Source organism: Microcaecilia unicolor, chromosome 4, assembly GCF_901765095.1.
Source record: "Microcaecilia unicolor chromosome 4, aMicUni1.1, whole genome shotgun sequence".
Taxonomy (NCBI): domain Eukaryota; kingdom Metazoa; phylum Chordata; class Amphibia; order Gymnophiona; family Siphonopidae; genus Microcaecilia; species Microcaecilia unicolor.
In genome coordinates this window covers 291,676,466-291,689,175 of record NC_044034.1, presented here as the reverse complement: position 1 = coordinate 291,689,175, position 12,710 = coordinate 291,676,466, and the positions used below count along the sequence as shown (strand labels likewise).

Genomic DNA, 12,710 nt, shown 5'->3' with positions numbered 1-12,710 from the left:
CTGGCCCATTCCCCCCCAAGAAGAGAGATAGCAGTACACCGATGTCCCCAATGTGATGGACCAGGGGCCCATCACTGGGCCGCTCGGATGGCTGGGGCAGGCCAAGAGGAGGGAGAGCCAGAGAACCTCTCACCCTGAAAGGGCTACTGTCTATGATGAAAGTGGGACCACTGAAAGGAACCGGAACGGTCAGGCCGGTAACACCTAACTTCCCAGAAACGAGACCGGAGCTCCCCAACGTGAAAGGAAGCTTTCTGCTTACCCTCAGGCAGACGCCACCAGACAAGCTCAGACTTTTCTGGGCTCTTGTAGAGCAGGTCTCAGCTCACAGAATTTCCCTTATATGTGGCTGACTTATCTTTCTGTCCATCGAAAAGCCAAAAGCAGCACTGCTGATTTTACAGCCCTTCCTACAGCATTTGCAGGAGACAATTTTGAAAACATTTATGGAATTGTTACTTCATAAACATTAAATATATATACTAATTGTGTATGGGTTTTTTTGTATGACAAGGTGAAGGGCAAGAGGAAGGAGAAAGGCTTCAAAATGAATAGATTAAGCAGGTTGGGAGAAGAAAGAAACCAGAGAAAAGGCAAGCAGCATTAAAACCAGAGAAGGGAATAAATATGCAAAAGAGCTACAAATAAAATAAAAAAAAGTGGTACACAGGTTTGTCCATATTTTTTCTACTCCTATATATTAATCCCGGTCAGCTAGCTTTCAGCCTACCTTCAAAAACACTAATTTTTCTGCACTAACCTGTTGATGGTGTCCAAGTACGGACAATGTCTGCTCCGTCTATCTTCAGGTTCAAATCTGCCATACTTCACTGAAACTGATTTGGGGGGGGGGGGGAGGAAGGGGAGACAATTACTCAATAAATGTAAATACTGCATAGTCATTTCTTACAACACAAGCAATCATCTAGAAGAATCAATTCAGATATAAATTCATCCTTAACAGATAGGCAGTTAACAACAACGGGGGTCAATATTTAGCCACTGGCGTTATTTCCGGATATTCAATGCCAGGCCATGTCTGGGCTTTGGCACCGTATCCAGTTTACACAGAGCCGGCTAAAACACAGGGAGAGATACACAAAGGTCCCCAAAGAACCGCCTGGTATTTCCACTTTGGTAAAAATTAGACTTGAAAATACCAAGCGATTCCCAAAGCAAAACGCATGCAAATGAGCTGCTCACAAAAACAGCTAGCAGCTCAGTAGGAGGGAAGCCAAACGGTCAGCTGAGCATAACAGACAATCGCTAAGCGTGGCTACTCTGCGCATGCTCAGAGCAGTGCCTGCTACGGCTTTCATACACGCATACAAGCTGCGTATATAAAAGCCGTGTGTAGCTTCCCCCCCCCCTAAAAAGATGTGGCAAAAGCGGGAACAGGGAGAGGCACAGCAGCGGTCCTTCAGGACAGGATGTCACAGGAGCCCACAGAAGAAAGAGGGAGGAGGGTAACCAATGGCTCAGTTTTTTTTTTTAAATACTGTTAAAAAGGCTGCTTTTCTATGGGGCACTGACAGACTTCAGCACGGGCACCCGGGGAGGTGCCGAAAGACTTCTGCACGGGTCGAGGTTGATCTGGACATATTAGTAGGACAGTTGGTTGTGCTATGTGGAGCCGCAAGATAGAGCCCAGCAGCACAAATGTGAAGAACACTGCTTACGGCTGCTCCAGACCTCCCAGTAAATGTTGCTCGTTAAAGGTAGGCATGTTCAGTGGCTTAAAGGTGTATTTTCAAAGCACAGACTTACACAGTTACATAGTTTGAAAATAAACCCCTTAGCCAGACAGATGATTGGTGAGGGGCGAGGAAGGTGGCAGTGGCCCTGAGCCCAAAGTGGGTGTCCATTTTTCCCCACCCTCCCCACACCTCCTACCCAAATGCAAAATATAAATATCTAAGGTGGGGATCCGCAAGCCCAGTCAACTGAAGACATCTTCCTCCACTCTGGTGACCAGAACTTGGTGGCAGCTCGAGAACAATGCTGCTAAATGAAGCACTTGGAGATTTCTGGCAGCCAGGGCTTCGAGATCCACACCAGCCACAGCAAGTGAGATGGCTAGGATTACCATACGTCCGGTTTCACCCAGACATGTCCTCTTTTTGAGTGGGTGGGTTTTGCCTGCCTGCTCATTTGCCCGGATTTGCGGACAAACGGGCACACTGGCGGGCCTCATGGTGTCCTATCCTCCCCTCCCTTCTTTTACTCTATGGTGCCCTGGTGGTATAGGGACCTCTTCGGGCCAGGAAAGAGCCCCCTCTTTCCTGCCCGGCGCATCTGCAGACTGTCTTGCTCCCGGCGCTGCTTCAAAATGGCTGCCAAGACTTCTGCAGAAGTCTTGCAAGGTCACGCTCAGCAGCCATCTTGAATCGGCACCAGGAGCAAGAGAGGTCTACAGCCATGCCGAATAGGAAAGAAGGGTGCTCTTCCCTGCCCCGAAGAGGCCACTAGAACACCAGAACACTACAATGAGGTACAGGAGTGGAGGGGTAGGCTGAAAAATTGGGAAGATATGGAATCTAGCTTTCTTTGGGGGAGGGGGTCAAAGTGACAGGGGGCGGGGCATGTCATCTTTTTCCTCACAGCAAATATGGTAACCCTAGAGGTGACTAATTTGGGGGGAGGCCTGGGACCCCTGCGTGTTCTGTACAAAAATAAATGCATATCTGTTTTCATTTATCCAGTGTTTTGGTACTTGCCAAGTTTAATGTCTTGCGGTTCCCAGTTCAACTTGTACTTGTGATCCCATGTTCAGTATTTGGTGAAGGTCTGTCTGTGTTTTGTGTGTGAAGAAAAGTCATTTAAAGTTGTTTTATGTGAGGTAATAATGGCAGGTGGCGAGACTGGAGAAGGGGCATGGAGAAGACAAGATCAGGGCCCCCCCTCAATTTCTGCCCTGGGCCCCAGCATATCTGCACACAGCACTAACCTCTCTCCTTTCCTTACCCAGAAAACGAGGCCCACATATCTCGAGAAAATAGTTACATACATAACGGATATTCTCCTGAACCACAGTTCACTCCAATTTCCTCTCACCATCGTCATCGTCCTCATCTTCCTCTTCTACAACCCGCTCCCGCTCCCTCTCCCGCTTCACCCGCACAGACATCATTTCACCGCCACTCTTCATCCACACGGACGTCATTCCTCCGCCACTCTTCATCTTCCGTTTAAACTCCATCGTTATCGTTCACGTCCACCATCAAAAACACCACGCTACCGCTACCGTATGGCCAACGAATCACGTCCTCTACGCCGCTCTCTGCGTTCCAATTCCAAGCCTCGATCCGGCATTAAACCCCGCCCTTTCTTGAAGACTCAACCAATAAGACCTCTCTCAAGGAACTCCTTGGTCCCAGCCGTCCCACCAAGGAGGGTTGAGTAACAGGATTCGTCATGATGTCAAAAAGTTGAAGCCAAGGAGGTCAGATAAAACAGGAGACGAAGTGACGTCAAACGTTGAAACCAAAGAGGGTTAATAAACAGGAATGGAAGTGCGCCTATCTACTCCATTGTAAGCAAGGAAGCCAACTAAGACAATCTGAGTTTCCCCTTCCCAGCGCAGCCCTCATCCCCGTTCACTCAAAGCAAAGCAAGCAAACCTATGAGCTGCTGCATCCACATTGTCTTTTTTTTTTTTTTTATTGTTGGTCTATCTGTAACAAATTTCAATTGGATAGGCAGTGCCTTAAAAGGTGGAGGACAAAAGTTTTGTTTTGTTTTGTTTTTTCTTATTGGACTGCTTTTTAATTTATTCCAATTTATTTAATTTACTCCACGAGGATGAATTACTGAAAGAGATATTCTCAACCCCACCAGTGCTGGCCTTCGACAGCCACCCAACTAAAACACAAGCTAATCAGAAGTAAACTCCCAACACAGACTGAAAAAGAAGAGAAGGGCACATTTCCCTGCAACAGATCCAACTGCAAGTTATGCCAAAGCATTTCACAGGACCCCACAGTCATTCACAAAGGAAAAATATTCAACATAAAGGAACCTTTCACATGCTCATCTTCCAACGTGGTATATAACATTCAGTGTAAAAAATGTAACGAAGGATGCTATATTGGAGAAACAGGCCAGATGCTTAAGACAAGATTTAATTTACATATACATAACATGAAGAATGCTGGTGCCAGCCGGGTTCCTACCCCTGTGGGGCAGCACTTTACCAGACCAGAACACTGTACAAGTGATTTCATAGTAAGAATCCTGAAAGGTAACTTTAAAACAATACAGGAACTTAAGACCTTTGAAGTCAGAATGATTGAATATTTTGACACCCAACAGACAGAACTTAACAAAGATCTGGGTTTTCTAGCTCATTATAAACCATAAAGTTGTATTTCTCTGTTTATCTCCCTCTTCCCTCACCTACCCACACCGATCCTGTTAGACTGTCAATGAAATGCTTGGATGTTTCACTTATATATTCTGTCATCTTCCACATTTGCTTATTTCCGATCTGACAAAGAAGGGCAACCTTCGAAAGCTAATCAAGAAATGTATTAAGTTATGTCCAATAAAAAAGGTATCATCTTATTTTCTTTTCTATGTTTTATTTTGTTTGATTTCTATTAATTTATTTGAAAACTTCCAATATGTAGATATAAATATCATGAAATAACAATTGAATATCACTAAAACAGCTTACAAATTATTATAGGTGGTAGAAACAGCAATTTTAAACTCTGTATTTTGTGCTCATTTTTCTACATTAAAAACTAAATGAATACACCGTATGCAATACAGATGGCCAAATTTCAGTGAGGATATCCTGTTTCCTGATGGATTCATCTTAAATGTTGTTGTAATCTGCCTTGGGAAGCCTGATGTTATAAAGATGATGGAATATACTGAAATTAAATGGAAGTAGAATTAAACTCTCCTTTCATTGGGGCACATGGAATCACATTTTGTAGAAGTTTATCTTTTAAATATACAAATGGATTATTCTGTTGTTTGAGCATGTTTCAGGGACAAGTGGTTTATAAGTCAAAATAATAAAAATATTTTCTGTCAAACAGATCTCTCATTTGATGAAACATAACTAAACTAGCCATTGAGCCCGTGAAAACGGGCTACTTTTGGAATGGGGAGGGTTTCCGAGCCCCCCCCCCCCGGAGTCGCTGCCGCCACCCCTCCACCCGGCCCGAGCAGCACTGTAAACTTACATCAGCACGCAGCAGCAGGCTTCCTTCTCTGCCTGTGTCCCGCCCTCGTGTGACGTAACGTCGGCGAAGGCGGGACAAAGGCAGAGAAGGAAGCCCGCCCCGACGGCAGCTTTGCTGATGTGCCTGCTGCTGCGTGCTGATGTAAGTTCACAGTGCTCGGGCCAGATGGAGGGGCAGCGGCGACTGCGGGGGAGGGCAGCGGTTCCGACGTCTGCAGCAAGCCAGTAGAGACTTCCCTCTCTGTCCTGCCCCCATCATCACGTATTGAAGCGGGGGCGGGGCAGAGAGGGAAGTCTCTACTGCGCATTTGCGAGTGAGTACGGTCACTCGCCGTTTATATGTTTGATGGGCTCTAAGTCCCTAATGCAGCCCATTGGTTTTCTTATATTTTGTTCTTGTGATGGCTCATACTGTGTCAAAACTGGAAATACAATGAGACAGAATAATGGAATTCAGTAACATCTAAAACGTATTTTTTATGTTTTAATCATCTTTATTAAAAGCAAAACATGTTGGTTGATAAGGTTCATACAGAACAAGGAAAAGTTAAAAGTCAAGATGTGCTATGAGTTAAGGCACCTTAAAAGTTTAGGCGCCTTAAGAGTTAAGGCGTCTACACTTTTAAGGCGCCTTAAGAGTTAAGGTGCCTACACTGTTAAGGCACCTTAAAAGTGTAGGTGCCTTAAAAGTTAAGACGTGCTATCGGTTAAGTCACCTTAAAAGTGTACTGCTTCTGGGGATCTTGGACTAAGCCATTGATGAAATTTTCAATATCGGTAGTGTTCTGAGGAAGATTGTTTCATAGTTTTACAATTTTTTCATTGAAGTATTTGGCAAGTTTGTCTGCCGATGGGATGTCTGAGTTGGTTATGGTGATCGGGGTAGTGTCCAGTAGTTTATGTACAAGTTGGTATAGTTTCTTTGTGTCTTTGTGATCTGGTCCTGTTTTGGTTTTGTAGTATGACCTTTTGGCTTGTCTTATTGTGTATTTATATTTTCTATGTATTTGCTTTCAAGCGTTGAGTGTGTGATTGTCTTTTATTTTTATCTATGCTTGTTCGAGCGTCCTGGCTTGTGTTTTTAGTTTTTTCAGTTCGTCATTGAACCATGGTACTGGGTTGTGTCTATGTGAAGTTCTTGTTCGTAAGGGTGCTATTTCATCTAATATGTTTCTACATCTTTTGTCTCATTCAGAAAGGAAGTTTATGGCATCTGTCTGTGCTGTCCAGTCGTTATTATATATATGTTGCCAGAATGTGTTCGGGTCTATTTGGCCCCCTGTGGTGTAGGTTGTTTGTTCTTGAGTGCGATATGAACCCTTTTTCCGCCATTTTAGGTATAGGTTTAGTTTGTAGTGGTCTGTCCAAGGTGTTTCTGTCCATTTAATATGTTATTATCAGGTTCTGGTCAGTGGACAATTTGTGTGATGAGGTCAAGTGTGTGTCCATTGGGTATATGATAACTTTTTGTGGCACAAGATAATAATGTTTTGATTTTTGCTTTCCCCTTGTTCTGTTTACTAGAAACCCAAATAGTAGCAAAATTCCATGCTACCAATCCCAGGGCAATCAGTGGCTTCCTTGTGTCTGTCTCAATAGCAGCCTTTGGAGTTTTCCTGCACGAACTTGTCCAAATCTTTTTTTAACCCAGATACGCTAACTGCTGTTACTACATCCTCTGGACACGAGAACTAGAGCTTAACTATTCTCGTTGAGTGAAAAAATGTTTCCTATTTGTTTTGAAATTATTTCCATATAATTTGAATGGGTGTCCCTTAGTCTTTGTACTTTTTGAGAGTGAAAAATCAATTCACTTCTACTCGTTCTACACCATTCAGGATTTTGTAGTCCTCGATTATATCTCCCCACAGCCGTCTCTTTTCCAAGCTGAAGAGCCCTAACCACTTTAGCCTTTCCTTATGAGAGGAGTTCCATCCCCTTTATCCTTTTGGTCGCTATTCTTTGAACCATTTCTAATTCCGCTATATCTTTTTTGAGATACAGCAACCAGAATTGAACACAGTACTCAAAGTGAGGTCACACCATGGAGCAATACAGAGGCATTATATTATTCTTGGTCGTACTTTGCATTCTTTTCTTAATTCCTAGCCAGGGCCGGTCAAACCCAGTAAGCGGGGTAAGCGCCGCAGGGGGCGCCTGCCTTCAAGGGTGCCGCTGCAGTGCTGCTCCGCCATACTGCGCCGCCCTTGGTGCTTTAAATCTTTAATTTACCTCAGTTCCAGCAGCCGCATCATTTAAAAGCCCTGCCCCGTCTCTAGCCTTCCCTCCCTTTGTGAGTTTGTTCCGCAGTCCTGCCTTCTGATGTCATTTACTCGAGGGCAGGACTGCAGAACAAACTCACGAAGGGAGGGAAGGCTATAGACGGGGCAAGGCTTTCAAATGACGCGGCTGCTAGAACGGAAGTAAATTAAAAATTTAAAGCACCAAGGGCGGCGGGGGATGGGGCGAAGGAGAATCACTGGACAGGGGCAGGGTGGGCGAAGAGAGAAAGGAGATGCTGGGGGGGGCGGGGGTGCGTGGGCGCCAACTCATAGTCTGCAGGGGGGCACCACAGACCCTAGGACCGGCCCTGTTCCTAGCAGCCTGTTTGCTTTTTTGGCCACCACCGCACAGTGGGCAGAATATTTCAGCATATAGTGTACAATTACCTAGAACTTTTTCTTGGGTGCTGACTTCCAAGGTAGACCCCTGTGCCTCAATTTGCATTTGTCCACATTAAATTTCATATACCATTTGGATGCCCAGTCTTCCAATTTCCTAAGGTCTCCCTGCAATTTTTCACAGTCCGCATGGGCTTGGACAACTTTGAATAATGTGTTAAATAGCACCGGCCCCAGTATAGATCCCTGCAACACTCCACTATTCACCCTTCTCCATTAAGAAAAATGGTCATTTAAATGTACCCTCTGTTTTCTGTCCAATACCCAGTTCCTAATCCACAACAGTATATTGCCACCTTTCCCATGACTTTAATTTTCTCAGGAGTCTCTCATGAGGAACTTTATCAAAAACTTTCTGAAAATCATCAACTGGTTCACCTTTATCTACATATTCATGCCTTCAGAAAACTTAAGCAAATTGGTGAAGCAAGACTTTACTTGACTGAATCCATGTTGACTCTGTCCCATTAAACCATGTTTATCTATGTGTCCTGTAATTTTATTCTTTATAATAGTTTCCGCTTTTTTGCCCAGCCCTGCCGTCACTGTCGGGCTTACCAGTCTTTTAACCTAGCAGACATGATCCCAGGGCCTAAGGGGTCCTTTTACTAAGACGCACTGAAACATGGCTTGCAGTAGTGTAGGCGCAGGTTTTGAGTACACGCCGATCCATTTTTTAGCATGCATGTAAAAAAGACCTTGGGGGGGGGGGGGGTAGTTTGCCGAAAATGGAAGTGCGGCAAAATCAAAATTGCCATGCATCCATTTTGGGTCTGAGACCTTACCGCCCACCATTTACCTAGCGGTAAAGACTCATGCGGTAACTGGCAGTAATGACCTATGCGCACCAAATACCACTTGGCGCGCGTCTGTTACGAGCGCCCGAAAATAAAAGATCTTTTTCAGACGTGCCTATCGGACACACCCCAAAAATGAAATTACCGCAAGAGCCACGTGGTAGTCAGGTGGTAACTCCATTTTGGCACGCGTAGACGCTTACGTGGCTTAGTAAAAGGGCCCCTAAGTTTTAGGAATCTGTAATTACCTTCTCAGTGTATACAAGGAAACCTAAGAATATTTTTTGACCTAGAAGAGTTCTGTAAAGAAAAATGGGGTAAATGTCAAAAGCAAGAATGGAAATGCTTTTGCAGATATTCAGTAATAAATAGTGCCCAGTACTATTCTGGAAAGGGCACTCCAGGATGAACATTCTTTTATACAGTAGCTTTGGGCACAAGGACTTATACCAACTGAAACCAGGTGTAAATCCTGGTGCACATCCACAGTATTCTATAATACTGTGCATAGAGAATGACACGGGGACCAAGTTTGTTCCCGTGGGTTCTGTCTCCGTCCCCGCCCTATCCCCGTGAGCTCTGACTTCATCTGCAGAAGCCTCAAACACTTATGATTTTATATTTAAATCTTTATGAAAGTATAGAAAGGAACAATATGCTGAGCAACTGTTTATAAATCACAAATAGAAAACAATAATAACAACAAGCAACTATAATAACCCTCCCCCTCGCCAACCCAAACAATAGCTGACTTCTACTACCCCAAGAAATCCTAATCCACCCTGTTAAAATGTCCAGGGGTACAAAAATAGAACCCATGCTGTATGCCCTAGGAGGGGAGAAATATGCCCTATGAAGTACTGTTATGGTATTTTAATCTGTGGATTAATAATAAATCAATAATCTCAGAATTCAGTCTACTGTCTTCCACAGTCTTTCCTGCAATATATGTCTTCTTAGAAAATGTACTAGTAGCAGGAATGTACAGCATTACCCCTGCAAAATTTTGCTAGTTGTGGCCAGCATGTTTGCTTGTTGTTCTAAAAAAAATCAAAATATTGTTGTCTGCATCACTCAAACATAACAGTCCAGTTCATTATCAGGCTTTAGAGTGGAAAATGACATGGGGACAAATTTGTCCCCATCCCCACTCTGTGCCTGCAGGATCTGTCCCCACCCCATCCCTGCAGTTACTGCGGGTCCCCATGTCATTCTGTAACTGTGCACAGTTTTCCAGAATGCCCCCAGTGCAGATGCGCACAGATACACTTAGGCACTTTGCTATAACTGAGCGTATAAGTGTATTTACATGCCAAAATGCTGTTTCAGCACCATTTTGGCACCTTGCATCTATTAGAACACATTTCTGCACCATAATTTGGACACAGAATTTCCCCCTTGGTGTCCAAATGTTTCCTGTAGCCAGCTGTTAATTATATTTGTATGTATAAGGGTTAGAAAGAACTGACTGCAAAGTTTTGCATCTGCCATGTGCGCTGTTTTTTCTTTGCTTCTTCTGAATCTGAAAAAAAATGCAACTAGTACAGATGCATTAAAATTTGAAGCAAGACATCATTTTATTTACATCACCTTTTATTGTTAGTCAATGCTGTTTATTGCTTGTAAGCCACAATGAACTGAACCCAAGCCAGTTTAGGATAATGTGGGTATAAATATAATAAATAAATGTCAAATTCTGTACCAGGTAGAGAGTGTGTCAGCTTCTGTTCACCTAGGATTTGAGATATACAGTTTAAGCAGGGGTGCCTGAACTCTTGTACACATTCAACCTTCAGCAATCAAATGTTCAGGATTGCTAGAAATGGAAGATGTTATTTCATAATGGACCTGGCTCTCAATTCAAATTTAAATTAAAAACAAAACAAAAAAAACTTTGCTTTCAATAGCGTTTCTCTATTCACCTAACAGTGGTGGACTTCCTCTTCAACAATTAGTTGGTAAAATGTTATATTCCCTTATGTTGCTAAAAACAACATCTTCTTTTGGAAAGCCTAATAGCCTGCTGGAACTATGTGCCAGCGGCAAAGTCGTGTCAGAGCTGTGAGGCCCAGGGCAAGTCATCAAGGTTAGAGAATAGTTATGAACAGAATGCCTTTACATATTTTAAAACAGATGTTGGAAAACAAGTACTTTGGATATTATTACTTCACATCTAAAAACCTAATAATACATTTACAGGAATATGTTAGAAGAAGTTAAGCACCTGTTTTAGTGTCAGCCCTTATGTCCAGGAAACGTCTCCTCCTATCCTGAGTACTTTTGTCCACATCACAATATAACCACACCCTCTGACCACAAAAAGATTGCTGAAATTCTTTTTTTAAAAGTCTCATTATTCCATTTAAAATCCTTGTTCAAACAAAAAGGAAATAAGTAATGTAGGTCTAACCCCCCCCCCCCTCCCCCCGACATTTGAACAAAATTTCAGACTTGCAGTAAGAAATGTTTATTTAAATAATTCTGTCAGGGACACCAACTGGCATAGGAAAATTCAATATTTTAACATTCAGATAAGTATTGGAAGCTTTCAAAAATTCCTATGGATGATTGTATTATCCTTTACTAAGTCCATAACATGTTTACTCTCTACAGTGCCCTTTTTAATCCATCAATAGACTGAGACAAACATTCAAACTTAATGGACAAGTTAGCAGACTTGTGAGCAGAATTTGATACAGAAGCAGTCTTTCAATGGCTTACCACAAGGTCTCCAGAGTAACCACAACAGGGGGAGGGGGGAGAGACACCACACAGAGGGGCATTTTCGAACGGGGACGACCATCTCTAAGGGTGCCCATCTCTGAGGATGTCCCCATGAAGGGGCGGGGCATCCCATATTATCAAAACAAGATGGGCATCTTTCGTTTCGATAATACGGTCGGGGACGCCCAAATCTCAACATTTAGGTCGACCTAAGAGATGGTCGACCTAAATGTTGAGATGGGCGACCTTAGAGATGGGCAACCTCGGTTTTTGGTGATAATGGAAACTGAGGACGCCCATCTCAAAAAATGACCAAATCCAAGGCATTTGGTCATGGGAGGAGCCAGCATTCGTAGTGCACTGGTCCCCTGACATGCCAGGACAACAACCGGGCACACTAGGGGGCACTGCAGTGGACTTCACAAATTGCTCCCAGGTGTATAGCTCCTTTACCTTGGGTGCTGAGCCCCCAACCCCCCCCCCAAACCCACTACCCACAATTGCATGCCACTACCATAGCCCTTAGGAATGAAGGGGGTCACCTACATGTGGGTACAGTGGGTTTCGGGTGGGTTTTGGAGGGCTCACATTTACCACCACAAGTGTAACAGGTAGGGGGGGATGGGCCTGGGTCCGCCTGTCTGAAGTGCACTGCACTCAGTAAAAACTGCTCCAGGGACTTGCATTCTGCTGTGATGGAGCTGGGTATGACATTGGAGGCTGGCATAGAGGCTAGAAAAAATTGTTTTTTAATTTTTTTTGGGTGGGAGGGGGTTGGTGACCACTGGGGGAGTAAGGGGAGATGATCCCCGATTCCCTCCGGAGGTCATCTGGTCAGTTCGGGCACCTTTTCGAGACTTGGTCCTGAAAAAAAATGGGACTAAGTAAAGTCGGCCAAATGCTCGTCAGGGACGCCCTTCTTTTTTCCATTATCGGCCGAGGATGCCCATCTGATAAGCACGCCCCGTCCCGCCTTTGGTACACTGCCAACACGCCCCCACGACGGAAAGCAGTTGAGGACGCCCAAAATCGGCTTTCGATTATGCCGATTTGGGCGATCATGAGAGAAGGACGCCCATCTCCCGATTTGTGTCAGAAGATGGGCGCCCATCTCTTTCGAAAATGCCCCTGATAGTCTCCAGATTAACCACCATGGGGGGGGGGAGGGGAAAGAGACACCAGACACTCCCCAGGGACCAGATGTAACTGTTCCAGATGCCAAACCTTTGGTAATGGTTCCTACGCCACTGATCTAGGCACTAACGACTTCCTTAAGCGCAGGACCTGCAATTGCGTCCCTGACAGCAGCCGGGC

The 12,710-nt window shown here is 44.3% G+C and overlaps 1 protein-coding gene across 1 annotated transcript in view; it reads right to left on the bottom strand.

Annotated features, from left to right (window-relative positions):
* The window catches only part of USP39 (ubiquitin specific peptidase 39), a 113,749-nt gene extending 110,457 nt beyond the window's left edge, over window positions 1-3,292 (bottom strand). The window contains exons 1-2 of the mRNA XM_030201688.1: window positions 3,055-3,292; window positions 761-836 (exon numbers count right to left, since the gene is read on the bottom strand). Coding sequence (XP_030057548.1) covers window positions 761-836; window positions 3,055-3,199 — 221 coding nt within the window. The 5' untranslated portion in view covers window positions 3,200-3,292. The remainder of the gene's footprint in view (window positions 1-760; window positions 837-3,054) is intronic.
* Between the last annotated feature and the right edge of the window lie 9,418 nt (window positions 3,293-12,710).